This window comes from Sphaeramia orbicularis, chromosome 11 (assembly GCF_902148855.1).
Source record: "Sphaeramia orbicularis chromosome 11, fSphaOr1.1, whole genome shotgun sequence".
Taxonomy (NCBI): Eukaryota; Metazoa; Chordata; class Actinopteri; order Kurtiformes; family Apogonidae; genus Sphaeramia; species Sphaeramia orbicularis.
The window spans coordinates 4,592,284-4,620,191 of record NC_043967.1 but is presented as its reverse complement, the minus strand read 5'-3'; the positions used below and the strand labels follow the sequence as shown (position 1 = coordinate 4,620,191).

Genomic DNA, 27,908 nt, shown 5'->3' with positions numbered 1-27,908 from the left:
AAAGTGATCTGGGTCAGATTTAGGACCGCATATGAAAGTGATCTGGGTCAGATTTAGGACAGCATATGAAAGTGATCTGGGTCAGATTTAGGACCGCATATGAAAGTGATCTGGGTCAGATTTAGGACAGCATATGAAAGTGGTCTGGGTCAGATTTAGGACCACATATGAAAGTAGTCTGGGTCAGATTTAGGACCGTATATGAAAGTGATCTGGGTCAGATTTAGGACCGCATATGAAAGTGATCTGGGTCAGATTTAGGACCGCATATGAAAATGGTCTGGATCAGATTAGTGCTGTTCAAACTGCCTTTAACAGATCAGATCCAGGTCACATTTATATTGTAATATTAAGATTCAGTGAGAACTAAGTAAGAACACACATACATATATACACAGATTATTCATGTAATGAATTAACTCAGTGGGTTGGGTCCATTCTACTACAGATGTACTCAGACTATTTAAAGGGTTTATTGTCTCTGCACACCTGAAAATACTGAGGAACTTTTATTCTGAAAATTCAGCCCATTTGAATGTGCATGTGCGGTTTGACACGACAGGAAAATGCTCTGACTTCAGCTATTGGAGGTAGTGTTTCAGAAACCTTTCCAAGAACTGGATGGACTTCAACTGTCCCCAAAAATATAAGCCTTAAAGTTGAAACTGCTGTCTTAAATGTCATCACCATGACAACTACTGTACCATCTCAGCTGCTGTATACCTCAGTTTAAATTTTCAACTTTTAAAGACAATAACTTAATACAACTACATCATTCAAAATTTCAAACAAAAAAAGCGAAATCTAAATCTTGTCAAAACAGTAAATATTACAGACATGTAAGATTTACTTCATATTTTGATGATGGTGATGTAATAATTAAGTAACATTACTATCTTTAATATTTGTTTAAGGTTCATTGTAAGTACATTTTATTTGATACTGGCAAGTAAGTTGTACTTGATATCACAGCATTAAAATTTACTTTAAAAAAGTGAGTGCAAATTCTTAAGATGATTTTTTAAAGTAAATTCTACAAGCTTTTTTTCAGTGTAAAAGGACTGAGGATGCATCGGCCATACTTTCTCTATTTTCACTTATTTAGGAATCCAAAGTTTGTCTAAATGTGAAAATAATAAACATTTATAATACTAATAATAACAGTCATCATCATAATAATAGTTGTCACTGTTGCCGTTTTTATTATTGTTATAGATGTCACTGTACTGCACATAGATAAGTGTTCCTATCCTTGTATTCTTGGGATAATTCTGTCATCATACAGTGTTTTATTAATTTGCTGTAGAAGCTGCCGAATATGAATACTGACTCCATATTTACTGAGCTGACGTCGTGTACAACAGACAAAATGACACACATCGTTACGCAGAAATGTTTCAGCAGCTGTCGTTTCCACTGATTAGTTCTCCTTGATTTAAGGTGCAATAATTAGTCAAATAAAACCAAACGACCGAAGATATGTTTTTTATTGGTTGCTTGATATCAAATTATATCTGACTTTTTATGTGTGACAGTGAAATTATGAGGCAACTTTCAAATGTCTACATTTATTCTGCACGAGAAATCATGAATTAAACCCCAACATTTGCTTTATTGTTGTTTCTAATCTGTTATTTCACTTCAGTTCAGAGCTCAGGTTTTTGTTTTTTTTTCTCTTCCACTGAAATTACTTTTACGCTCCTACTTCATCTAAACTGTGTGTGTTTTATGTTTTTTAATGAATTTTAAGAAAATATTTATTGAATGATGGCAATAATTTCAATGACATGTAACCATAGAAACCTTTACCTGCATTAAAGCTGCTTCAAAAACGTAAATATTAGATTTATTTATTAATAAATAAAATGTACAAAACACCCTTGCTCTGTTCTTTACAAAATGTGTGACATAATGTTTGTTAAATGATGAGAGTAAGAATGTCAAGGTGGTACAAATGTGTTTGATTGATTGATTGGTTGATTGATTGATTGATTGGCCTTTATTTAACCAGGAAGTTCCACCGAGATTACAAATCTCTTTTGTTAAGGGACACCTGGCTGAGGTAGCAGCCATACGAAGTCAAAAGTTGTGACAATTTTGAACTATTGTAAATTTTTACCTCCATCAGGAGGTATTGTGATTGCTTTGCTTTGTGTGTTTGTGTATTTGCGTGTTTGTTTGTTGGCAGGATAACTCAAAAAGTTATGGACGGAGTTCCATGAAATTTTCAGGAAATGTTGATACTGGCACAAGGAAGAAATGATTACATTTTGGCGGTGATGGGGGGGGCAGATCTGTCTTGGCAGAGGTCTGCGCTCTCCGAGTGCTTTTCTTGTCAGTCTAGGTTTTGGTTGAAAAACAAAAAAATGGTGTAAGTGTTATTTTGTTGACTTCATGTCCCCACACACACGCTGCATTTGACCCATTCTGGGTTCAAAGGTGCTTGAGGACCAGCTCCAGATCTGAACCACAGGACTGAACCTAACATATGTACATGTTAGTGTGTACATGTTTGTGTGTACATACTTGTATGCACATGCTTGTGTGTCCATACTTGTGTGTACATGTTAGTGTGTCCATGCTTGTGTGTACACGTTTGTGTGTACATACATTTGTGTCCATGTTTGTGTGTACATACATGTGTGTCCATGTTTGTGTGTCCGTGCTTGTGTGTACCTACATGTGTGTACATGTTAGTGTGTCCATGCTTGTGTGTACACGTTTGTGTGTACATACATGTGTGTCCATGTTTGTGTGTCCGTGCGTACCTGTACATCGTATGTGCCGTTCATCATCACCGTCCTGTGCTGCTGATTGTGGACATCAGACCTGGTCTTCCCCGTCTCTTTGGCTTGGTTCCTTTGTCCTTGTCCTGCCTGGACGTCTGGACACACAAACACAAACAGGGCTCAGACAAACACAATTCCATCAAATGAACATTGGGATCCGTCAGTGCATCCCTGGAGAAGTAAACAACAGATCTGATAAAGTTCATATTTGACATTAAATGTTGAAATGTTTATTTTTGTTTGATTTTATTTTTGTAAATTAGAAATGTGCAGCAATAATGGAAATCTTGGTGTAAATTCAGAATAAGGCCAGTGATGAACTAGTAACACTAACTGTTTTAATGACATGAATAGTATGATTATAAAGTATGGTTTGAAATGATCTACTTGTAGGTTTGTGAACTGTTCGGCTGTTTGTTGAGCGTAATTACTATCATCAGGTTTCGTACACAGTTCTCAAGGTCAAATTCAAGCACTTTTACTTCTTTTAATTCATTGTCAACATTTTCCAGCTCAGCATCTTATCACTGGAGTAAAATACATGTGAAGAGGAATACAGATACTCAGAAATATGTATAAACATCTGAAATGATGGTTCATAATAGCATAATAACACTTAATAATAATAATAATAATAATAACATTTATATATTACTTGTATATTGTTGCTATGACTACTATTACTGTTTATTATAACTTTTATCCTGTGTTTATTAAACTATACATACACATACATATTGTGTATAATATATTATATTAATTTTAATATAATAAGCTACTTATTATTATTATTATTATTATTATTATTATTATTATTATTATTATTATTATTATTATTATTATTATTATTATTATCATCATCATCATCATCATCATTATTATTATTATTATTATTACTACTACTACTTTGCCACTTGTTTCTACTAGTACTTTCCAATGTGCAAATGTATTTTTTCCCTTCTGTTTTTCATTGTTATTGTTTTGTTATTTTCTTGTGTTTATATTCAGTGTTTGTGCTGTTACTGGAACCTCCATTTCTTAAGGGATCAATAAAGTTCTATCTAATCAATGTTTTTATTAGATATTTGAAATAAACTGAACTGAAGCTCGTCTACCCTCTGACCCGTGAATAAGGCTGAACAGTCTCATCACAGTTCTAGAATTAAAGCCCATTATTCCTGCCCGTGGATCATCCGGAACTGTCCGCTCTGCCACAGTTAAACCGGTGTATTTATGAGGACATGGACTCACAGAAGGACAGAAAACATTTACAGGTGGTTATGTTAAAGCTAATGATAGAGAGAAGACCAAAAGACCAAAACTATTAGTTGAATTCAGACCAAATTGGGTTTATAGATTACCAGTGACCCAGAAAAGATGTGATCACATTTTTGGGAAAGCAGGTCAAAGTTCACTTTTTTTATGATTTTTTTTTTTTTTTCATCTTTTTTTTCCCATTTACTTATAATGGGTGAAATTTGTCCATGCCAAAATAAGCTACAATATGTGTGAGGGGTGAGGTTTGTTGTGCCTGGAACCACTTGTTGTTATTGTGTTATTAAAATTATGGTGGTGGCATTACGATCCACTACTACTGTAAATGATGTGTTCAGGTTTTGCTCTGAAGGATGCAGACCATTGAAAACACCAGGTGTAAACACAAAGGTCAAATCAAATCAAATCATCTCATTCAACATCAATAGGGTCCAACTGGTGCCTGCAGACACCTGTATTTCAATGGAATCATTTGATCAGTTCAAATGCTGGATTTATGGTCTGATCAGTAATCAATTGGACAATCTACTTGGCATTTTCTGATTGGTTTGTGTTTGGGCTTAACCCTTAAACACCCAAACATCCACCTTTAACCCTTAAAGACCCAAACATCCACCTTTAACCCTTAAAGACTAAAACATCCACCTGTAACTCAAAGACTCAAATGTCCACCTTTAACCCTTAAAGACTCAAACGTCCACCTTTAACCCTTAAAGACCCAAACATCCACCTTTAACCCTTAAAGACTAAAACATCCACCTGTAACTCAAAGACTCAAATGTCCACCTTTAACCCATAAAGACCCAAACGTCCACCTTTAACCCTTAAAGACCCAAACGTCCACCTTTAACCCATAAAGACCCAAACGTCCACCTTTAACCCTTAAAGACTCAAACGTCCACCTTTAACCCTTAAAGACTCAAACGTCCACCTTTAACCCTTAAAGACTCAAACGTCCACCTTTAACCCTTAAAGACTCAAACGTCCACCTTTAACCCTTAAAGACTCAAACGTCCACCTTTAACCCTTAAAGACTCAAACGTCCACCTTTAACCCATAAAGACCCAAACGTCCACCTTTAACCCTTAAAGACTCAAACGTCCACCTTTAACCCTTAAAGGTGGACGTTTGGGTCTTTAAGGGTTAAAGACCCAAACATCCACTTTTAACCTTTAAAGACCCAAACGTCCACCTTTAACCTGAACCATCTACTGATCTAAACTGTTTAATTCCTGTTGATCCACTAATCCTATCAATCCATGTCAATAATTGGTGTAAAATACAGTTCTTCATCTTTTCATGGTCATCAGATATGACCCATTTGGACGTTCAGAGGCTCCATAGTTACTGTGGAAACACCGTTATCTTCTACAACATTAATTCACCAGTAAAACCCATGGAGTTGGATCAATGACAGTGGATGGACACACTGGTTTCTGATAAAATGTCCCTCAACTTTACTCTCAGCTTTTATGAACATCTACATTACCTGTAAATTAAATATAGGAACATACCTGGAAAAAAAAAGAAAACAAAATACAACAAAAAAAAAGTGAAATACAGAGGATAATCTTTTAATAAATAGTGATAAATCACTTAAGTACGACAGCGTATCAGGGCCACATAAGAAAATAAAAATACTTGTCACTACGAGAATAAAGTCATAAAATATCAAGAATAAAGCCATAATATTATGAGAATAATCATTTAAAACCAGGTGGAAAAATATCATAATTTACCAGAATAAAGTTGTACCCACTCGTTGCATAATGCAGAACTTTATGTTCAGTTAATGACAGATGTTTCCACTTCTTCAGTTTTTCTTCCTTTACTCTGAGCTTTTATGAACATCTACAGGATTAGTAAATTAAATGTTGAAAGATACCTGATTTTCACTGAAAGAAAAACACAATATACAGAATATAATTAGGGCTGTAAGAAAATATCAGTTCTGCAATATAATGCGACATTTCATTTTGCAATACTGTATCAATATTAAAAAGTACTGTATCGATATTGTCAGGTATTTATTCAGATGCAGATATTGTGGAGGTTCATTTTAGTTTTTTTGTTTTTCTTTTTTGTTTATATTTTATTTATTATTATTTAACACTCTTTTATTAAATAATGTTGGTTGCTTTGTTGGGATTGAACTAAAATACTGTTCTGATGTCAGTTAAGACTGAATAGAATATGAACATTTGAACAGGACCTTAAACTGTAATGTCTGTAAAACATAATTTAAGTTTGAACACAGCAGCATTTTGTGATACAGCATTAGATCCTGTTGTGATCAAATAAAAATGTGTTTAGTATTTGTGCAGATTTCTGGTGTAATTCAATTCTTCCAGGAAATAATCTTTTAAAAAAGAAACAAAACCAATAAAAAATTGCCTTTTTAAAAGTATCGTGATATATTGTATCGTGATCCTAGTTTTGTGATTTGTATCGTATCGCCAGATTCTTGCCAATACACAGCCCTAAATACAATATTACAATAAATGATGATAAACCACTTAAGGATGGTTAAATATAGAGGAAAAAATCCTTTTGGAACTGACACAGATGTCACAGTGGGTCCTCATGGGTTAAAGGAACATGATAGAGTCCACAGATTCATACCAGTGTGTGAGTCTCATGAACCCGTCTCCTTCTTGGTTGAAGATTGATTTCATTTAGTGTTTCATTGGCCTTTGCACAGTGACTAGAGGAATGACCCGTTCAGCAGGAGAATGCTGCTGATTGGTTGTGGCTGTCTGATGCAGATATGATGAGTTCACCTTTTAATGTGGGAGAATATATTCAACTGGATTAAAGCCCGTTTGGACCCAGTTCAGGACTGTCAAACTGATTTTAGTTCAGGTTCCACATTCAGCCCAATATCATCCGAAGTGGACCGGACCAGTCCAATAAGAACAGTGGAAAAAGAGCAATTATATGATTAAAATGTTTACATCTACAAAGTTTTCTTAAAAATCTGAATAACGTGAACAACCTGAAACGTCTTTAGAAAAATAAGAGCAGTTTTAACAATATTATACCTCAGTTTATCATTTACAAATGTATATTACCGACACACATTTAATAAGAGACAGAATATTGTTAAAATTGTACTTACTTCTATTAAGACATGTCAGGTTGTTCATATTTGTTCAGGTTATTCACATTTTTGTTAAAGGATAGTTTGTAAATGTAAACATTTTCATGTAATTGTACTTTTTTACACTTAAACAAAGAGATGAGTTGCAGTTTTCTTTATTTATAAGTTATCATGATAGTATTTGACTGGTCTGACCCTGTTCAGATCATATGTGTCTGTATGTGGAACCTGAACTAAAGGATTTTCACACCACTGATTGTTAATATCGTCTGTGTAATTTTTTTGCATTTCACAGATTCATCCCAGGGGCCGGATCGGACCATTTGAAGGGCCGGTTTAGGCCCCCGGGCCATATGTTTGACACCTGAGCAGTAGGTGAACAACACCTTTCCATCAACAGTCAACCCATGAACATGAACATGAACAAGGACAGAACTACTGGTATTTACTGGTTACAACTAGTTTAGACTAGGGCTGCAACAACTAGTCGACTAGTTGACAAATAGTTGACAGGTTGTTAGAGACATCAGGCTTTTGTTGGAGCAAAAATGTTTATTTTTATTGCTGATTCAACCTTTGAGTAATTAGTTGTTTAACAAACTTTGTTAGGAACTGGAGTTATGTGCAAAATGCACTTTTGTTTAACTATGGGGTTAGGAGTCTGTCCAAATATTCATATACATCAAACAGGTGTGTTCATATTAGTCTGTAGTTGGACAAAAATAAATATGCATAAACAGTTGAATGAGTTCAGTCGTACATTAAATGTATTGTATGTATTTGATCAGAATATGAATGAATAAGTTTAGACAGAATTACAAACAGGAAATCCAACTGTACCATTGTTCTTTCTCCATCACAAATAGAAATTCGCCAGCGTGACTCACTGTCCAAAATCTGTCCCCACTTCACAGACATTATTTCTGGAGCAGAGGATCCACATTCACAGACTGACCATGAGTTCAGGGTCCTTCTCCATGGTCAGAACAGTGGACTAATGGTTGGATTGGACCTGGTTTGGTTCTGACATGGGCGTCCGTCTTGGACGGTGATCCTGCCTGATCTGGACCTAATCTGGACCTGATCTGGACCCTGATCTGGACCTAATCTGGAACTGATCTGGAACCTGAACTCATGGTCAGTCTGTGAATGCATGGATCCTCTGCTCCAGAAATAATGTCTGTGAAGTGGGGACAGGTTTTGGACAGTAGAGTCACGTTGATGAATTTGTATTCGTGATGAAGAAAGAACAATGGTACAGTTGGATTTCCTCTTTGTAATTCTGTCTAAACTTATTCATTCATATTCTGATCAAATACACACAATATATTTAATGTACAACTGAACTCATTCAACTGTTTACACAGATTTATTTATGTCCAACTACAGACTAATATGAACACAGATCTGTCTGATGAACATAAATATTTGGACACCAAACTAACCCCATAGTTAAGAGGGAAAAAGTATTGTGTTGCTGCTGCAATATTTGCTGAATATTGAATTGAATATTTGATTTGTATTCTAATTGTCACCAAACGTTCTTGATAAAGGGCAGAAAATGTATTTTATTGCTGCAATAAAAATAAATAAGAGTCATTGTTTTTTTTTTGCAGTTCATAATCTGACCAGTGGTCCCATTGGCCCCACCGGTCCCAGTGGTCCCAGTGGTCCCAGTGGTCCCATTGGCCCCAGTGGTCCCATTGGCCCAAACCGGTCCCGCCGGTCCCAGTGGCCCCAGTGGTCCCAGTGGTCCCAGTGGCCCCAGTGGTCCCAGTGGCCCCATTGGCCCCACCAGTCCCAGTGGTCCCAGGGCCCCAGTGGCCCCAGTGGCCCCATTGGCCCCACCGGTCCCAGTGGCCCCAGGGCCCCAGTGGCCCCAGTGGCCCCATTGGCCCCACCGGTCCCAGTGGCCCCAGTGGCCCCAGTGGTCCCAGTGGCCCCACCGGTCCCAGTGGCCCCAGTGGTCCCAGTGGTCCCAGTGGTCCCAGTGGTCCCATTGGCCCCACCGGTCCCACCGGTCCCACCGGTCCCAGTGGCCCCAGCGATCCCAGTGGTGGATGCTTAGTCTCCTGGTGCAGCAGTGGTCAGTTGCAGCCCTAGTGCAGACGTTCAACAGCACTAACAGACATGAAGGCTGGATTACCTAGAGGTGTGAGGTGCTGGGGAGCCATGTTGTGCAGGGCCAGGATGTGTGTGTCGAGGGCAGCGTCCTGTCGTGTGCGGTTGTGCAGACCCAGGTGATACTTCCTAAAGTGCTTCACCAGGTCGGCGGGGTCATTGCCATAGTAACCATAACCACACACGTTGCATTTGAAGTCCTGGAGTTTAGGGGAGGGGCTGGAGGAAAGCGGAGGGGTGTCGGTGGTCGACTCCTCCCCTCCTTCCTGTTTAGGAGGAGAGGGGAGGAGGAGCAGGTGGGAGGCAGAGAGGAGGGGGGTCGTGACTTGATGGGTGTGGCCTCTGTGTTTGTCGCTCCTCTCCCCCTCCTCCGCCCCCCTTTCCCCGTCCTCAGGCTCTGATTGGCTCTCAGGTCTGTCGGTCGATGCCGGCCCTCCTCGTTTGACTCTCCCCCTTCCTCCTCCTCCTCCTCCTCCTCCTCTCCCCCCTCTATCCTCACTGACAGATGAAGGAGAGACAGACGAGGAAACACACTCACTCTCTCCCTCCTCGTCTTCCTGCTCCTCATCTCCTCTGATCCGCTCCGAGGATTCGGGTTCAGAGGGTCGGATTATCCGATCGGCCTCAGCTCCTACTCTCTCCTCCTCCTCTCCCTCCTCTTCCTCTTCTCCTGCTGGCCTCCTCCCCTCTTCTTCCTCCTCCTCTTCACCTCCCACACTCCTAATAGGGGGATTCTTCTTCCTCACCATCTCTGAAAATATTAAAACAGACAAAAACTTATTTATGTACAATTTTTTCCACTCTTTGTGTTGACAATTAAAAACACATGCGGTTTTGTGGCCCTCGCCCTCCCGTCCAATCGCCTCCCTTGAGACCGCTGAGGACACCCAACAGTGACAGGACCCCATAACATGCACTCAATCCAACATTCTGAGAGATACACACACTTTTATACTTCTGAAAATGTCTGCTTCGTTGTGAGCTCATCACAGCCACACCCAACATTTGATCAAACATGTAATGGATACCTTTGACCACAAATGTGTGTAGGTGGTTTTCAACAAGTTTCGTGCAATTTGGATAAAAACCCTAGGAGGAGATGTTGAAAGTATGAGGAGTGGGATTTTATACGTCCACACTTCCACCCAATATGGCCGACTTCCTGTTGGGTTTAGGGCGGAGCCATAATGTCATTTTTTTACTTGTCCCAACATGGGCTATGTCTGTATATAGTTTCATTTTTCTACGTGGAAGAAAGTTTGGGGTGGGTTCCCATCTGTGTAATGTATTTTGATTTTTGAGGGGGCGTGGCCAAGTCATTTTTCAATATTTTTTCTTGAGGACTTCAAATAAAACACTTTTTCGCTGGCCTTGAATTTGTGGTTGAATAAAACTGACTTTTTGTTAATGTTCAGGGGATCAGATTTGCATTAAAAGTGGTGAAAGGAGAAGGAGAAGGAGAAGGAGAAGAAGAAGAAGAAGAAGAAGAAGAAGAAGAAGAAGAAGAATCTATATTATAATACTGGAAGGTCTCAGAAAATCTGTATGTGTTGATCAGACCAATATTTTGGGATTTAGTCATTTTGAATACAATAGCCTTACAATCATGTTGCACGGTTGACGGGAGGCACAGTACCACACTGCATGATGGGAAATGAAGTTAAAAACAGGAGTAATGCATTTACTAACTTCAGTTACTAGATATTGATATTAATACGACCCATGGTTCCACACAGGTCAATGCACTAGTAATAATAATAATAATAATAATAATAATAATAATAATAATAATAATAATAATAATTATGGAACCATGCCGTTTTAATAGACCCTCACCGTCTCTGGCCTAATACAAATAAAAACATACTAAGAGATACAGGGTGTTTTCAGGGCAGGGATAATACACAGCGAATTACAAGCCTGCACACACAAATACAATTTTTTGACAATGATGTATGTGTACAGAAGAGCTTTGATTCAATTTACAAACCTCTTTGAACGCTGAAATCTGTGACGATTCTGAACCACAAACCTCGTCAAAGAAAAACAGCCCAAATAAATCAGAAACATTTCAGCCGGAGAGAGATTTTTCAGGAACGTGTGTGTGCGCGCGCGTGTGTGTGTGTGTGTGTGTGTGTGTGTGTGTGTGCGCGTGTGTGTCGAGATGTTCGGCGCATCCTAAGTACAACTTTTTTGGACTTGAAACCCGGGGAGGGAATCTTTTTTATCATTATGGAAACCATCCGTGAGAATCTTCAACACATGACCACATCAAAACCCAAACCATATCAGAGAGAGAGAAGGGCGAGAGAGACAGAGAGAGAGAGAGAGAGAGAGAGAGATGAGGAGAATGTCCAACACACAACCACATCAAACTGCACATATCAGAAAGATGAATGAGGGAGTGGGTCGACTCTATCCCCCTCCCCAAATGTCTCCTTCTTCTTCACGTGCCTTTCATTCATTTTCTGCTGCCTCTTCCTCCTCGTCTCTCACTGTTCCTTGTGCTTTATCTGTGTCCCCTTGTGTCCTCCTTAGTCCCTTCTCTGTCCCCTTTGCCCCTCCCCCTCTACCACACGCTGCCCTACAATTGGACAAACATTTCCCGGGTATTTTCTGGTCTTTCCTATCATTCCATTATTCTTTACTATCTTGTATCACACACAAGAGAAATTACTGTCATATTTTTTAGTCATTAATTTTTTTTCTTTCTGTTTCTGCCCAGCTATCCCCCCCCACCCCCACCCAATACCACCCCCCCCCTTTATAATCACTATACAAAGCCATCAAATAACCAACCATGTGTTTTAAGTTAAACCATAATCTTTCTTTTGTTTGAAAAGAGAACAATTGTGGTCGTTCTGTTCACAACAGTCTTGACAGAGATATGTGTGTGTGTGTGTGTGTGTGTGTGTGTGTGTGTGTGTGTGTGGTGTGTTTATTTGTGGTTGTTCAGTTCATATTCAGTCGTAAACAGAGTCAACCCATTGACCCGTACGCTGTATTTGTATGTATTTGTTTGCTCTGTAACAAACAGTCAAACGTAACAGACGCCTGATAGACGCCAGAAACTGATCACTTTTAGATCAGTGCAATATGTGTGTGTTTGTGTGTGTCCAAGTAATGTGTATCAGATGATAAGCATAGAAGACAGATCGCATGCATGCAGCGCTGAAAGGAAACCGGTCTGGACAGTCCAGTTAAAAATGTTTATATTAATCTAAACTGATAATTATCAAAAACTATGTCAAATCATTGTTTGTTTAAAGTTTATGTTTAGTCATGAGTGAAAACTGAAAAAAAAAGGATGGTTATTTGTGGTTTTAAATGGAAAAAATGCAACAAGTAATGTAAAAGATGTACCACAGAAAATGACATAAAAGACACCGTACAAAGCATAAGAAAAAACAAAGTAAAACACACAGGGAGAACGGCTTCATGAGTTCATGGTTGTAGTCTGTATTTGTGTTAGTTACTTATTGATATATAATGGATCAATATGGTAAAGTGGTTTGGGTGCCTTAAAAGGCGCTATAGAAATCTGAACCATTATTATTAGTAGTATTACTATTTATTTATTTAGTTACCTGGATTTTTTTTTTTTACTGTTGTAAAAGCCAGGGTCCACAACATGAAAATAAAGAAAATGAGCGTATTCAAAGTTCTTACTATGCAGTTCTTACCTATTGATGTAATGAGAAAAACAAACAAAACAAAACAAAAAAACAAACACACAATTGATGTAACCTATGCAAACACAAGTGTAGTCTGTGATTTCATGATATGTTTGCTCATTAGTTCTTTATTTTCAGAAATCCCAGGGCTGATTTTTGTTTAGAACATCAAAAGAGAGAAACTGCGTAAAAGACAAACTGAGATGAAAATAACGGAAAAAAAACAAGCAGGCACTACAAGACATACACGGTGTCAAAAAGATAAAACGTAGATGTGTGGTGCATGGGTGCAAAACAGAGGACGAAAACAAGAAGAATCAGTATTCTAACAGACACACACACACACACACACACTGCAGACTAGGAGAAAGGCCTTGACATATCAGGCACCTGGGGTGCAAATGGAGGGGGGAGGGTGTAAGTGCTTTGCTCAAGGGCCCATTAGCCCCTGAACAAGGCAGGGAATTGAACCGGCAACCCCTTCTATTCCACAGCTTTCTCCAAAAATGCAACCAGATGGAAACAACAAACAAGAAGCAAACATCCTAAAACTCCAGACAGGTGAAAATGTTGTAGAAGGTGTAATAAAAGGAGTGCAGTGAAAAGCGTATACACCTGTAGGCTCCAAACTAAGAGTTAATGTTCGGAAAACCAGAAAAAAGACAGGGAGTGTCATCTGTGCGTTCATAGTGTAATAATCAGAATGACTCTGGCATGTTCCTCCAAACAGAACAGAACCCATTAAAGCAGGGTTTTTCAACCTTGGGTCGGGGCCCCAAATGGGGACGCCTGGATTTCAAATGGGGTCGCCTGAGATTTCAAGTAATTAATAAAAAAACAAACAAATAAAAAAACTTACTAATAAAATATCTGTGTTGAGTTGACAGAGACAATCCCAATCCATAGCAGACAAACTGTGGTTGTGAAACTGCAGCACTGTGGCATTGTTTATCTGTCAAATGTTCATTGTGGTCAGTTTCAGATGCTGCAGCTCTTTCATAATTCACAGTTTGAGTTCTTGTTTGTTCAGTATTAATTGTCAGCCTTGTAAATCACAGCTGCACTGACTGTACACACCCTGACCAAGGAAAATCAAATTCTCCCTTTGTGCAGTAATCTACACCTGGCTTTTCTGCCTCCGTCCATAATAATGTATATTATATAGACTAAATGTCCTCTAAAATTAACCTGGATTTGAAACATAGTATAGCAAACTATTACATGATCAAAAACGAATTAATTTTAGCCCAAAAAAAAAAAAAAAGGAAGTCTCTGTTTTGAATGTCTGGGGTCGACAGAAATGTGTGATGTTAAAATGGGGTCAGGAGTAAAAAAAGGTTGGAACCACTGCGTTAAAAAGTCAGTTAAATTAAAATAATCCACCAATAAGGAGCATTATTGATGGATCATCAGCTGTAGATTTACATTTACATTTATGCATTTGGCAGACCCTTTTTTCCAAAGCGACTTGCAGGGGAAAACCAAAATAAAAAAATAAAAATAAATAAAAAATAAAATAAAAGACAACAGATTAAAGACATAACAAGAATAGATTAAAAACATAGATAAAGCCTTGCTGTTATTTACCAAGAGTACAGTCCAAACAGTTACAGGATAAGACACCCCACTGTGCACACACACAAAGCCACAGTAGAAAAGTTAAAGAGAAACAGATAGGCATTGGATCCCAATAAGCACATGTAGATCCACATAAACAGACTCCAAGGGCTTGTACTTTAACAGGCCTCGGCTGTAATCTGGAGGATTAGTGACAAAACACAAAATAAGACAAAGACAGAGGGAGAAGACAGACTACAGAGGGAGCTGCTTTCTTTGGTTCACTCCAACTTTCCCTCCGTGGCCTTTCTGCTATTTTACAGTTTCTTTTCTCCCTCTTTCTCTACCATACAACTATTAAAATAAAGCAATTTGTGCACGCGAGGCCCACGCCTAGACCAGCCCTGGCACTCACTGAGTGTGTCTGTGTTCGTGAGAGGGAGACGGAGCCGGAGCAGAGGAAAATCTCATCTGATGTTCACCACACCCAGTCACAATTCATCATTCACTCACACACACACAGTGGAAAACTACAGCCCGTTGTGGTAAAGCAATGAGGCTGAAATCCCGACCTACCGAGCACACACTGACCTAACTGGGTTTCCATCTGCCCCCGATTATTTCAGCGGCAACGTAAAAACTGTATTCAGATACAAAGCTGCAAAAATGATCCAATTCATCCATTAGTCGTCTACTGCTAAAGTAATCTGTAACTAGTCTGACTATTTCTAATTAGTTCGAGTAGATTTTGAAGAGGAAAGTCCACATATTCTTTTTATTTGTTTATCTGCTTTTCCATAAACTGTGAATAAATAAGGCTGTATATGATCAGAAGGATAATGAACATGGTAGAGCTGCAACGAACGAGTCATCCACTACTGGAACCACAAGTCCAGGGGGCTCAAAGCCACTTTAGTCCAGGGGCTCAAAGCCACTTTAGTTCAGGGGCTCAAAGCCACTTTAGTTCAGGGGCCAGATCCTCCTAATATGATCTGAAGTGGGCCGGACCAGGCCAATAATAACATAAATAATGTCAACTCTACTTTTTTCACTAAAACATAGAGAAAACTTTAAAATTACTTTATGAAAACATTTACATCTACAAAATATCCTTTAAAAACAGTGAAAAAAATGGAAAAACCATTAAAAAAAATTAAATTTATTGAGAAAAATAAGTGCAATTTTAACCATATTCTGCTTCAGTTAATCATTTACACATTACAATGTACAGAAAAGTACAAAATGTTTCATAACAGGCAGAAAATTGGTCCAATTACACTGAATTTTCATCAGACTTTTCAGGTTCATATTTTTTCAGGTTATTTCACATTTTTTTTAAAAGGATAGATAGAAATGTAAACATTTTCATGTGATTTGACTTTTTTTTTTTTTTTTTACACTAAAACAAAGAGAAGAATTTGGTGTTTTCATTATTTATAGGTTATTATGACAGTATTTTACTGATCTGATCCACTTTAGATGGATTTGGTCTAAATGTAGAACCTGAACTAAAATAATGGTTCATATCTTCAGTGTCATTTTTTGCATTTCATAAATTCATTCCACAGGCTGGATTGGACCCTTTGGCGAACCGGTTTTGGCCCACAGGCCGTATGTTGGACACCCGTCTACTGGTCTATTAGTCCGATTATGGACTGAAAAAAACAAAACAAAAAAAATTATATTCATTGCAATAATAAAATACATTTTCTTTCCTTTAACATGAACATTTGGTGAAAACAATTAGAATGAATAACAAAGTTTGTTCAACAAATATTCAATTCAATGTTCAACAAATAAAATAGCAGCAATAAAATACTTTTTTTCCCATAAATAAAAGTGTATTTAGTGCAGAACAATTCCAGTGTCTAACAAAGTTTGTTAAACAACTAAATACCCATGAGAATCAGAAATAAAATAAACATTTTTCCTTCAACAAAAGTGCCTAATTAGCCATTGACGGGGGGGGTCAAATTCCTGTCGGAGTGTGTTGGACCACTCCAATAAAAACCGAATAATACAGAAATAATGTCAACTTTTTTTTTTTTTTACAGTGAAAAAAGATAAATGACATTATAAAAATGTATGTGTAAATCCATAAACTACCCCTTAAAACACTGTGAATAACCTAAACAAACTGAAATTTCTGAAGAAAAAAACAAGTGTAATTTTAACAATATTCTGTTTCAGTTTATCATTTACACATGTTCATTTTAACATACAGATACAGTGGATCTACAAACACACAACGTTTAATAACAGACACAATATTGGTACAGTTACACTGACTTCTATTAAGTCAGTTCAGGTTCATATTTGTTCAGGACGTTCACACTTTTTTGTGAAATGATAGTTTGTTCTAGTGTAAATACAGCAAAATTACATGAAAATTTTTACATTTACAAAAAGAAAAATTTGGAGTTGTCATTATTTATGCTGTTATGATTGTATTTTTAAATGTTATTTTGATCGTATTTTTTAAATGTTATTATGATCGTATTTTTATATGTTATTGGTATTTCACTTATGGTATGGTTATGGTATTTCACCGGTCTGACCCACTTCAGATTGAATTGGTCTGAATGTGGAACCTGAACTAAAATGATTATTAATAACTTTGTGTAACTTCTACATTTCACAAGTTCCTCCTGTGGGCCGGACTGGACCCTTTGGTGGGCCAGATTTGGCCCCCAGGCCGCATGTTTGACACACTGATGTAAGGTAATAGTTCACCAAGTCCATCTCCATTTCCTTTTCATATATATTTGATCATTTTTTGAAAACAGTTAAAACCAGCTGAAGTGACAGTGTAGACGTATACATATACTGAAGAGTTGTTTTTGTTTTAATTTGGACGTTTCCATAAAGAATGTGAAATATCTGTGTCTGTGCATGAAACACTCCTAAGTTCTGAACTGGTGAACATCAGTCATCAGGACACTGATGGACACCAAAAACGGACTGAAGTAAACAACTGACAGATCAACAGTGCTTTCAGCTCCATTCATGTGTTAACACAGTTTCTAATGATTGTTCAAACAGTCTGATGAAAGTAGAAGCCGAGTCATTTGACTGAATTTTCAAAGGAATAATGACTTTTTCTAACAGAAAACACACTTAAACCACATAATTATACGATTATTCAGACCATATCACCAGTGTTGGAACGGCACTATTTAATATTGTAGACTAAATTAGAAAGTAGAGAACTGTTGGAATGAAAAAGAAGTCCAAGTAAGAAATACTTACATCAAACAGCTGATAGATAGATAGATAGATAGATAGATAGATAGATAGATAGATAGATAGATAGATAGATAGATAGATAGATAGATAGATAGACTTACATAAATACATACATACACACACACATAAATACACACATACACACACATATAAAAACATAAAAAAATACACACATACATAAATACTTACACACATAAATACACACATAGATACATACACACACATAAATACACACATACATACATACATAAACACACACACACATAAATACACACATACATAAATATACACACACATAAAAACATACATACACATACACACACACACATACACACACATAAATGTCTAACTAGTCAAACTAACTATCAAAAGTCTGGGTTATAGCTGTGATTTCTGTTTTTTGATCACTTACTTTTCCCCAGTCATTAATTCCAACTGTCAGATTAGGTGTGTGTGTGTGTGTGTGTGTCCTAGTACAGCCTTTGTCTGCTTCAGGCTGTATACACAGACTGGAACCATTACTATCAACTACAATTAGGTCCAACCCACCACAACATACCACATAACAACTACTGCTACCAGCTACAATTAGCCCCCAAACGCCACAATGGCCTCAATACCACAGCAAGGAGAAAGGCATCAGTTAATCATTCCCATCAACTACAATTAGCCCCGACACCAGTAAAGCTTTTATCTGAAACTGCTGCAAATCACCTCCAAACAACAGCCTAAGGATACGGAGGAGGACTCTGAGGTGTGTTTAGGATGTCCGAGGTGGAGGTCCACACACAGACCAGTCCAAAGGAGGGACCAGGATTTACTGCCTGTCAGTGTGGGAACAGTTGGACCAGATCAGGGGTGTCAAACATGCGGCCCGGGGGCCAAATGGGATGAACTTGTGAAATGCAAAAAATTAAGTCATTAACAATCATTTTAGTTCAGCTTCCACAGCAGACCAATTCAATCTGAAGTGGGTCAGACCAGGGAAATACGATCAGAATAACATATAAATAATGACAACTCCAGTTTTTTCTTTTTGTAAATGTAATCATTTTCATGTAATTTTACTGTATTTACACTAAAACAAACTATTCACATTTTTTGTGAAATGATAACCTGAACAAATATGAACAACCTCAAATGTCTTAAGAGAAGTGTAATTGTACCAATATTCTGTCTGTTATTAAATGTTGTGTGTATTTGTAGATCTACTGGGATCTGTACGTTATAATCATCATGTGTAAATGATAAACGGAAACAGAATATTGTTAAAACTGCACTTATTTTTCTAAATAAATTTCAGTTGGTTTATGTTATTCACATTGTTTTAAAGGATAGTTTGTAGATGTAAACATTTTTATAATGTGATTTTACTTTTTTTCACTGTAAAACATGGACAGTTGACATTATTTCTATATTATCCTGTTCTTATTGTACTGGTCCGGTCCACGTCAGCTCATACTGGGCTGAATGTGGAACTGAACTAACAGCAGTTTGACCCCCCTGCTCTAGATACTGTGCATGTATATATGTCTGTGGACTTTGGCATCACTGGAATTGATCTAAAATCATTTCATTTTTTTTCTTACATGTTTAACTTAAGTTAACCCTTAAACACCCTCAACTGTTTTTGTCATAACTTCAACATGATTTGTTTGGAGCAAGGTTCTAATAGTTTTGGATTTTTCATTATAGTTTAGTTTTATTTAGTTTTGACTTTTTTTTTCTCTAATTCAGTTAGTTTTAATTCGTTTTTAGAGCAGGTTTGCTAGTTTTTATTAGCTTTCGTGTTTTTCTAAATGCTTAGTTTTAGTTTAGTTTTAGTTTATTTCTATCTTTTCTCTTCTTCACCATCGAATTCAAATAAATCCCAGACAGGACTCTGCTGCTTTCTCCCAACTTTAGTCTCCATGTTTCCAAGTTGACTGGAGACGAGAAGACGACTAAACGACAAATGACGAGTAGTGATGTACTGTTAATTATCATTTGGTGCCAGCAGCTAAAATTGCTTGAGGGAAATAAATCAATTTTATATCAATCCGACATTGACAAAGACAAAAACAAAGGGAATTTTATCCAGAATTTTTATATGTTTTAGTTAGTTTTGTAAGCACACAATACAGTTTCAGTTAGTTATCGTTTTTTTTTTCTTTTAATTATAGTTTTTATTTATTTCAGTCATCGAAAATGTTCTTACAATTCTGGTTTTCGTCATTTCATTAGTTTTCGTTAACAATAATAACCTTGGTTTGGAGTGATTTATCACCATCTAAAAGCCATGTGACCTCTGTGTGTGTGTGTGTGTATGTGTGTGTGTGTGTGTTTGTGTGTATGTGTGTGTGTGCTTTATAACTGAAACATAACATGCATGCACTTGAAAACCCTTGGCCTGACTTGTCAGTGCATGCCAAAGTTTTTGGACAGAAGGACGAACAGACGGACGGACAGATGACCACCTGATGACCATACCCTGCAGCCAGTGTGGCCGAGGGTATAAACTGGACAAATCCAGCCTTTGTGTTTCCAGTGCTTCTGTATTTGGGTCCAGGATCAGACAGGTGAAAACAGCTGATTGATGAGATCTATACTTTTGGAGTTATTAGTTGTTTTTAAAATTACAACTAGAAGCACTCGGAGAGCGCAGACCTCCGCCAAGGCTGATCAGTGGCCCCCCCTGTGGGCCCCCCCACCCCCAATCACCACCAAAATTTAATCATTTCTTCCTTATCCCATTTCCAACAAACCCTGAAAATTTCATCAAAATCTGTCCATAACTTTTTGAGTTATGTTGCACACTAACGGACAGACAAACAAACAAACCCTGGCAAAAACATAACCTCCTTGGCGGAGGTAATGAGTTTACAGGATGAGTCCATTCACAGCCACGGGGGGGGGGGGGGGGGGGGTTGGGTTGTATACTGACTACAGACTGAAATATCATTCCATTCCACGACAGGAGAACCGGGTCTGAGTTCAGCAGATCACTGATCACAGTTATAACCCGTCCTGTTCAGTCCTGCGTCACAGTCTATGGGCCACATCCATGTCAACACTGAACTAAAAGAGTCCATTCTACCTGTTCTAATCTGTGTGTTACACCTGTAAGATCAGTCCAGTCATCCACTAACACTGTGATGAAGTCATACAGTAATGATGTGAAGGCCTTTAAACACATATATGAGAGAAATATGAAAGTATTATCTGTTACTGTGGATTTCAACACTAAACTAAATGAGTCGATTCTATTTGTTCTCATCTGTGTGTTGCACCTGTAAGATTAGCTCAGGTCCACATTTTATCAACTCAACTGCTTCTAGAACCTGTGAATTCCCACGGGTCAGTGCACTAGTATATTATAACACAGGGTTCCTACAGGTTTGTACAAATTCAATTTAAGTCCTATATTTAATTCACTGTTCATAAAAGCTCAGACTAAATTCAAAGGTTATTAGATTAAAACACAGAAAACTGAAGAAAAGGTCAGTTCTTCAATAAAACAGACTATATCATTAACAGAAGTACATTCAGTCTATTGGAATTTGAGGTTTTTCAGCTGCTACCAACAGTGTTTCGGCTGATGTTACTCTTATTCTGCATTTCATTTTTGTGTTATTTATTCCCATTCATTCCCAAGTACAAAAAATCTTCATTGTAGAACTAACTGAACTGTCTGAAAGTCTCCAAGGCCTTTAATTTATTCTTTCTGAACGAGAACCAACTCAGTCACACACATTTATACGACAAACCATAAATAATAATTACAAATATAATATAATATAGTTTTTATTAGTTTTCATTTTTTTCTAAACGCTTAGTTTTAGTTTTTTTTAAATCTTTTCTCTTCTTCCTCGTATTCAAATAAATCCCAGACAGGACTCTGCTGCTTTCTCCTAACTTTAGTCTCCATGATTCCAGGTAGAGTGGGGACCAGAAGACGACTATAAACCACAAGTGAACACAAGTGACGGACCGTTAAATATCATATGGTGCCAGCAGCTAAAATTGCTTGAGGGAAATAAATCAATTTCATATCAATCTGACATTGACAAACGAAGGGAATTTTATTCAGAATTTTTATACGTTTTAGTTATTTTTGTTAGCACAAAATACAGTTTCAGTTAGTTATCGTTCTTTTTCTTTTAATTATAGTTTTTATTCATTTCAGTTAACGAAAATGTTTTTATAATTCTAGTTTTCATCATTTCGTTAGTTTTCGTTAATGATAATAACCTTGGTTAACACTTATAAACAGGAAATGACATAATATTTATACACTTATTAACTACTGGTCTATTAGTGTTACCTGGACTCATTTTCCCAGACCCTTTTACAGAAGGGAAGTCACGGTAAATTAGATTCATTATTATGGGCTCTAATTATTGGTGAAAACTTTAACTATCGGAATTATCTGAATGACGTCATTACTGGTGCAGGTAGCTGTTGTCCTTAATGTAAACAGATGCCAGTAGTGACTTACAATGACTCAGCATAATCGGAAGTTTGTTTGTTTGTTGGTTTGTTTTTGTGTAAAACAGATGAAGTGAGATGGGACTGATGAAGAAGGGGGGTGAAGTCTTCTCAGGGGGGTCATGGGATCAGACCTGGGTGTTTTTTTGTTCTTCAGGTTAGAACATGTATCAGGTGGGACTAATGTTTGATGGTTGGAGCACCCTGGACTCATTTTATGGACAGACACCAAACCAATCTACTGCCATGGTGATCTGTGACTAGACTAGACAAAGAGTTTAGGTTTGGACAATGGACAAGGACTGGACTGGACTGGAAAAGACACATGGACACATATGTTTGTGTTTTGTCCAAGTCTGGACTTTAATGTTCTCAGATGTCCAATGGAAACGGGCTCATGGGCCCACTGATATTGGTCACATGTTCATCTGTGGAACCAACATGTGTTTGTTGGTCTAAAAAAAGGAACTGTATTGTCAGAGTTGGAGATAATTGGACATTTCCTATTTTTATTTGGTTAAATATTGTCTCAGAGCAGTCTGGGTGAGTGTATTTGTATTATTCAAGCAAAAATCTGTAATTTTGAATTTGAACAAGGACAAGCAAAAAGTACTGTTATAATACTGATATTACTTTCAATAAAAGTTCTAATTGCACCACTGTTCCAATGTTGTTGGGGTTGAGGGGAGACTGGAGGTTTATGGTCCTCCAAAGGGGGGAGGGGGGGCCACAGAAACAGACTAAGAACCAGTGGTGTAATGGATGGTTCTACTGCGGTCTTAAAGCAGCTGCATATTTGTGCCGTCCTCACATATCTGTGTTCTTGGCCTCCCCGTGGGGGACAGATGGAGCTGGCGTCTCCATCTTTCATAAACAAAGGATTAATGCACAACATCGGAGGAAATAACGCTAAAAGCAAGGTCTCTTTACCCAGAATTATCTGTCTTTGTGTGATGGAATCTACATCGTTCTGTCTTCTTACATTACGCTAGCGGGTCTTTCTCTTCATTTTCTGTCCCTCTCTTCATATGACCTTCTTTTATTCTTTAATTGCCATGTTTCCATTCATTCTGTGTGTGGTGTTTTAGGCCGTACAAACATATGTCTATGTCTGTCCGAGGCACATCAATGAAACACAAGCTGATTCATGTATTTGTTAAAAAAAATTAAATAGAAAAACTGCGTTGAAATTAGGACGGCACAGGGGTGAGAAATAGACGTTTAAATAGGAGAGAATATTTATGTTCATTTCTAAAGTCTAGACCAGGGCTGTTAAAGTCATTTTCTTCCAGGTTCCACATTCAGCCCAACTGGGTCTCAAGCAGGCCAGACCTGTACAAGTAATAGTACAACAGCCAATAAGTAATGAAAACTCCATATTTTTGTCTTTGTTTTAGTGCAAAAATGAAAAAAAACAAAAACATTAAATTATGAAAATATGAACACAAACTATCCTTGATGTGAATAACCCGAAAAAAACTTAAATTTCTTAAGAAAAATAAGTGTAATAATAATAATAATAATAATAATAATAATAATAATAATAATAATAATAATAATAATATGCTTCAACTTATCATTTATATGTGTGTATTACACACATTGTTACACAAACATCTGGTAACAGGCAGAGTATTATAGGATTATAGCATAAAATAAAATAACATTTTGGAGTTTGGAACTATTTCTGCAATATTACATCTCAGCTTGTCATTAACATAACTTACAGATCACAGTGGATCCCCAAAGGCACAAAACCTTTTCAATGTTGTGGCTCAGTGCATTGTGGGAATGTGAGTTCCTGCAGGTTCAGTTTGTCTGTCTGTTGGTGAAGCTGAATCCAACTGTGTCTTTCACCTCCATCCACCGACTAGACTCATTCTGGAAAACAGCCCTGGTGGACTGGAGGACTTTAAGGTGGAACCGTCTGGATCGATTTCTTGTTGAAACCGCTTTTGTTTGGTCTCCATTCCCACAATGCACTTCACAACAAAATTTCTGAAAAGGCCCGAGTGCCTTTGGGTTTTTTCTGTAAACAAACGGACTGTGTTTGTGATGGAGTCATCTATGAAGGTGTTCACCATGAGGGAAGTGATTCAGGTGCAGAAGCACAGACAGACTAATGCAGTGTTTTTCAGCCTTGGGGTCGGGACTCCACGTGGGGTCGCCTGGAATTCACATGGAGTCGCCTGAAATTTCTAATTATTGATAAAAATAAAAAAAAACATAAAGACTTACAAAAAAAAATGTCTGTTGAGTTGACAGAGACAATCCCAATCCATAACAGACAAACTGTGAAGCTGAAACTGCAGCACTGTGGTTCTGTTTATCTGTCAAATGTTCATTGTGGTCAGTTTCAGATGCTGCAGCTCTTTCATAATTCATAGTTTGAGTTCTTGTTTGTTCAGTATTAATTGTCAGCCTTGTAAATCCAAGCTGGACTGACTGTACATATCCTGATCAAGGAAAATCAAATTCTCCCTCTGTGCAGTAATCTACACCTGGATCTACTGCCTCCGTCCACAATAATATACATTATATAGAATAAATGTCCTCTAAAATTAACCTGTATTTGAAACATAGGATAGGAAACTATTACAGGATCAAAAAACTAATTTATTTTAGCATAAAAAAAAGTCTCAGTTTTGAATGTCTGGGGTCAACAGAAATTTGTGATGTTGAAATGAGGTCAGGAGACAAAAAAGGTTGAAACCACTGTGTTACTGGATTAGAGATAATTAGGATCTAACTGGGGTTGGACACATTTGAACAAACATCTGGGTTCAAAGGCAGACGCTGCTTTACCTTAATGGATTCTCTACAGATTCTCCCCTTTTTGGAGTTGTTCCTGCTTAGCCCTGATATTATCATGTATGTTCCATGATCTGATCTTAATGGTTCAGCTTTAACTGTTTCATTTCCTAGTTCTACACACAAATAAACAAGTTCATCTTTAGCCTGAAAACACTCCAGATTGAACAGACTGGACCTGTTGTGGATGTTTCTTTCCAAAGCGATGCAGCTATGAAGACCTTCACCTTTGACCATTCTGTCTTTTCTTGGTTCTTTTCATGATGCACAGTTTAGTGATGAATATTCAAATGTCTAAAACCTGTTTGGGAGGTTTTCCTGGACTATGTGAGGTGCAGATATTCCATTCCAGTGTTCTCAGGTGGTGCTCCACACATGAAGCACTCCTAGTATTAGCTTTGTGGATTTTTCAGACATATTTAAACCACCACTATAAACATTTGAACTGACTCCCCTGCTTATGTCAGCTGCGTATTTGCTTCTTTAATCCGTCCTGGGGCCTTGTTTTCTATGCAGATGACTGAGCGAATGTGGATGTGAATGCGCCCTTGGCATCTTCAAATCGTTCCTGAAAGATCCGATTGGATGTGTTTGTGCATTAGAGTTGTCTGCATATGATCAGACTGGATGTTAATGGCAGCTCAGAACAGGCCCACAGATCCAAGACTAAACCTCTGGATTAAACCTTCGAACCTTTGTTGCGACTGGTTCGACATCACGTCGTTCTGAGGATGTGTCACTCGGAGAATACGAGCAGAAATGAAAGGCTGCGCTGCTCGGCCTAAATGGATTTACTACGAGTAGCAAATAATTTAAAAAGATAAACTGACTGTGGGACATATTTCAACATTGCTTTTCCCATTCCTCTTGATGCACAACTTCTGTGCAAATTTGTTTTGAAGATAAAACCTGACTTACTAAACTCCCTAATCAAATCAAATTGGATTATTATTATTAATATGAAGGATTTTCCCCAGGAAGGATCAGCCGTTGTTCATTTATTTATATAAAAATGTCACAGGTTATTAAGGCCACTGATGCACAAAATGGCAGTCATGCTGAGATGACTCGTAGCTTTAGGTTACGTGTCAGTGAACAACAGCAGCTGAAGAAAATATTAATGAAAGCCAATATGGGACTGTTTTAGCACTAAACAGATCAGTGTGTGGAACCCAGGCCTTTTAGAGCAGGACCATCAGAAAAACAACTGGCCACAAGGTTCTGGGTTCGAACACTGGATGGACGGGTGTGTCTGGCTCCAACCAGGGGTTTAAGAGTGGACGAGGGGGGAGGCAGAGAAGGTTTTAGGGAACCAGTAACAGCTTGGTTGTGGAATTGATTTTGCAGAGGCAGGAGCCTAATTGAAGACTGGGAGGGGTGAAAGAGAGAGACAGAAGGGGGGGGGGGGGGCACATAAAAACCACTAGGAGACAGAGTACACCTGCCATTTGAAGACTAAAAGCCTTCAGTCGCCTGCGAGGCCCCTAATCAATGCCAGAACTTTTACTTACACAAACACACACACACTCTGGGTCTTTTGTGAAGCGGGGGCCCGATTCACTCCTGCCACGGATCAAGAAAAACACACGCATGCACGCACACACACACACACACACACACACACACACACACACACAGAGTGTAGGACTCATTTGTAACGGGGTAACAGCATACAAAATATGTCATCTTAAATGTCAAACTTAATCAGACGTTCACATTTCAATAGCTCTGCATCGTTACGATGCCTGCCCCCCCACAGATCAGACTGATCCAGACTCACATGAACCTGCCAACACACCGCCCTCTTTTTTCTCTCCTTATCAGTCCATCTTTCATCCAACTCTGTCCATTAATCTCCCACTCCCCTGTCCATTTCCCAGCGTCCTCTCTGTCTTCTATCCTTATGTGAACCTGGAGCCGTTTTGAACTGTGTGCATTATGTCAAAAACACAGCAGCTTCAACCACTTTACAGAACAGGCAGATCGACATCTATTCATTAAACACTGCAAAGAAATGGAAGAAAACTGGAATAAGCACCGTGAGTCTGCCGTGTCTGTGTGGACGTGAACGTAACGGTCATAGCAGTAGAACTAAAAGGGTTAAACCACTCCAATCAACACAAACAGGATTCCATTACAGTTTTCCTGAATGGAACCTTGGTTTCCTTCATTTCTCTGCTGTTAAACATTGGTTCCACTGCTGTGTTTCACACGGACGCTTATTGTGACACACGAGTCCAGGCCCAACCCCCAGTTGGATGTTAGTTCCATGTTCAGTTGGTCTAAGTTAGTCAGTTGGATCCAAATGTGTTTCAGACTGAGCTGACAGATTAGAGGGTAGAGATGGAACTGGACTGGACCAGTTTACAACAATACATATTATTATATTATTATAGTTTTTGGTTCAGTCTATTATTTTTACACTTTAGTTGCCAAACTATTAGTTACTAATAGTAACTAATAGTTACTAATAACTAATTAGTTAATTACTTATATTTATATATACTTAGATTTACTAAATGTGTTAAGAACAGAAGTGTGTACTGTGGGTTTTTCCATTAAATCACAAATGTCTGAACTGGGGCTGCAGCTGTCCAGTCTATTTGAAGTTGAGTATTCCACCGAATATTCAGCGGTTAATCGAGTACTCTGATTCCATCACCAAAGCTGTCATGGACACTCATTATTATAGACGATAACAAACGCATCGCCTCCATTCTAACCAGCGCTGCTCAGTTTCTCTGTTAGCATTGGCTAATGTTCTTCTACTGTTGAGTGGGAGACGGGCTTTGACTTTGTGCTGCTTCAGATGTGGACTTACACACATCACACCAGATTCTCTGTTTTTGAAGTGATCCCAAACTTCAG

The 27,908-nt window shown here is 38.0% G+C and overlaps 1 protein-coding gene across 1 annotated transcript in view; it reads right to left on the bottom strand.

Annotated features, from left to right (window-relative positions):
- LOC115428438 (zinc finger transcription factor Trps1-like) overlaps positions 1-27,908 on the bottom strand; it is a 357,327-nt gene that overhangs the window by 117,108 nt on the left and 212,311 nt on the right. Inside the window, 2 exon segments of the mRNA XM_030147486.1 lie at positions 2,769-2,884; positions 9,311-10,036. Of these exon segments, the coding sequence (XP_030003346.1) occupies positions 2,769-2,884; positions 9,311-10,036 (842 nt within the window).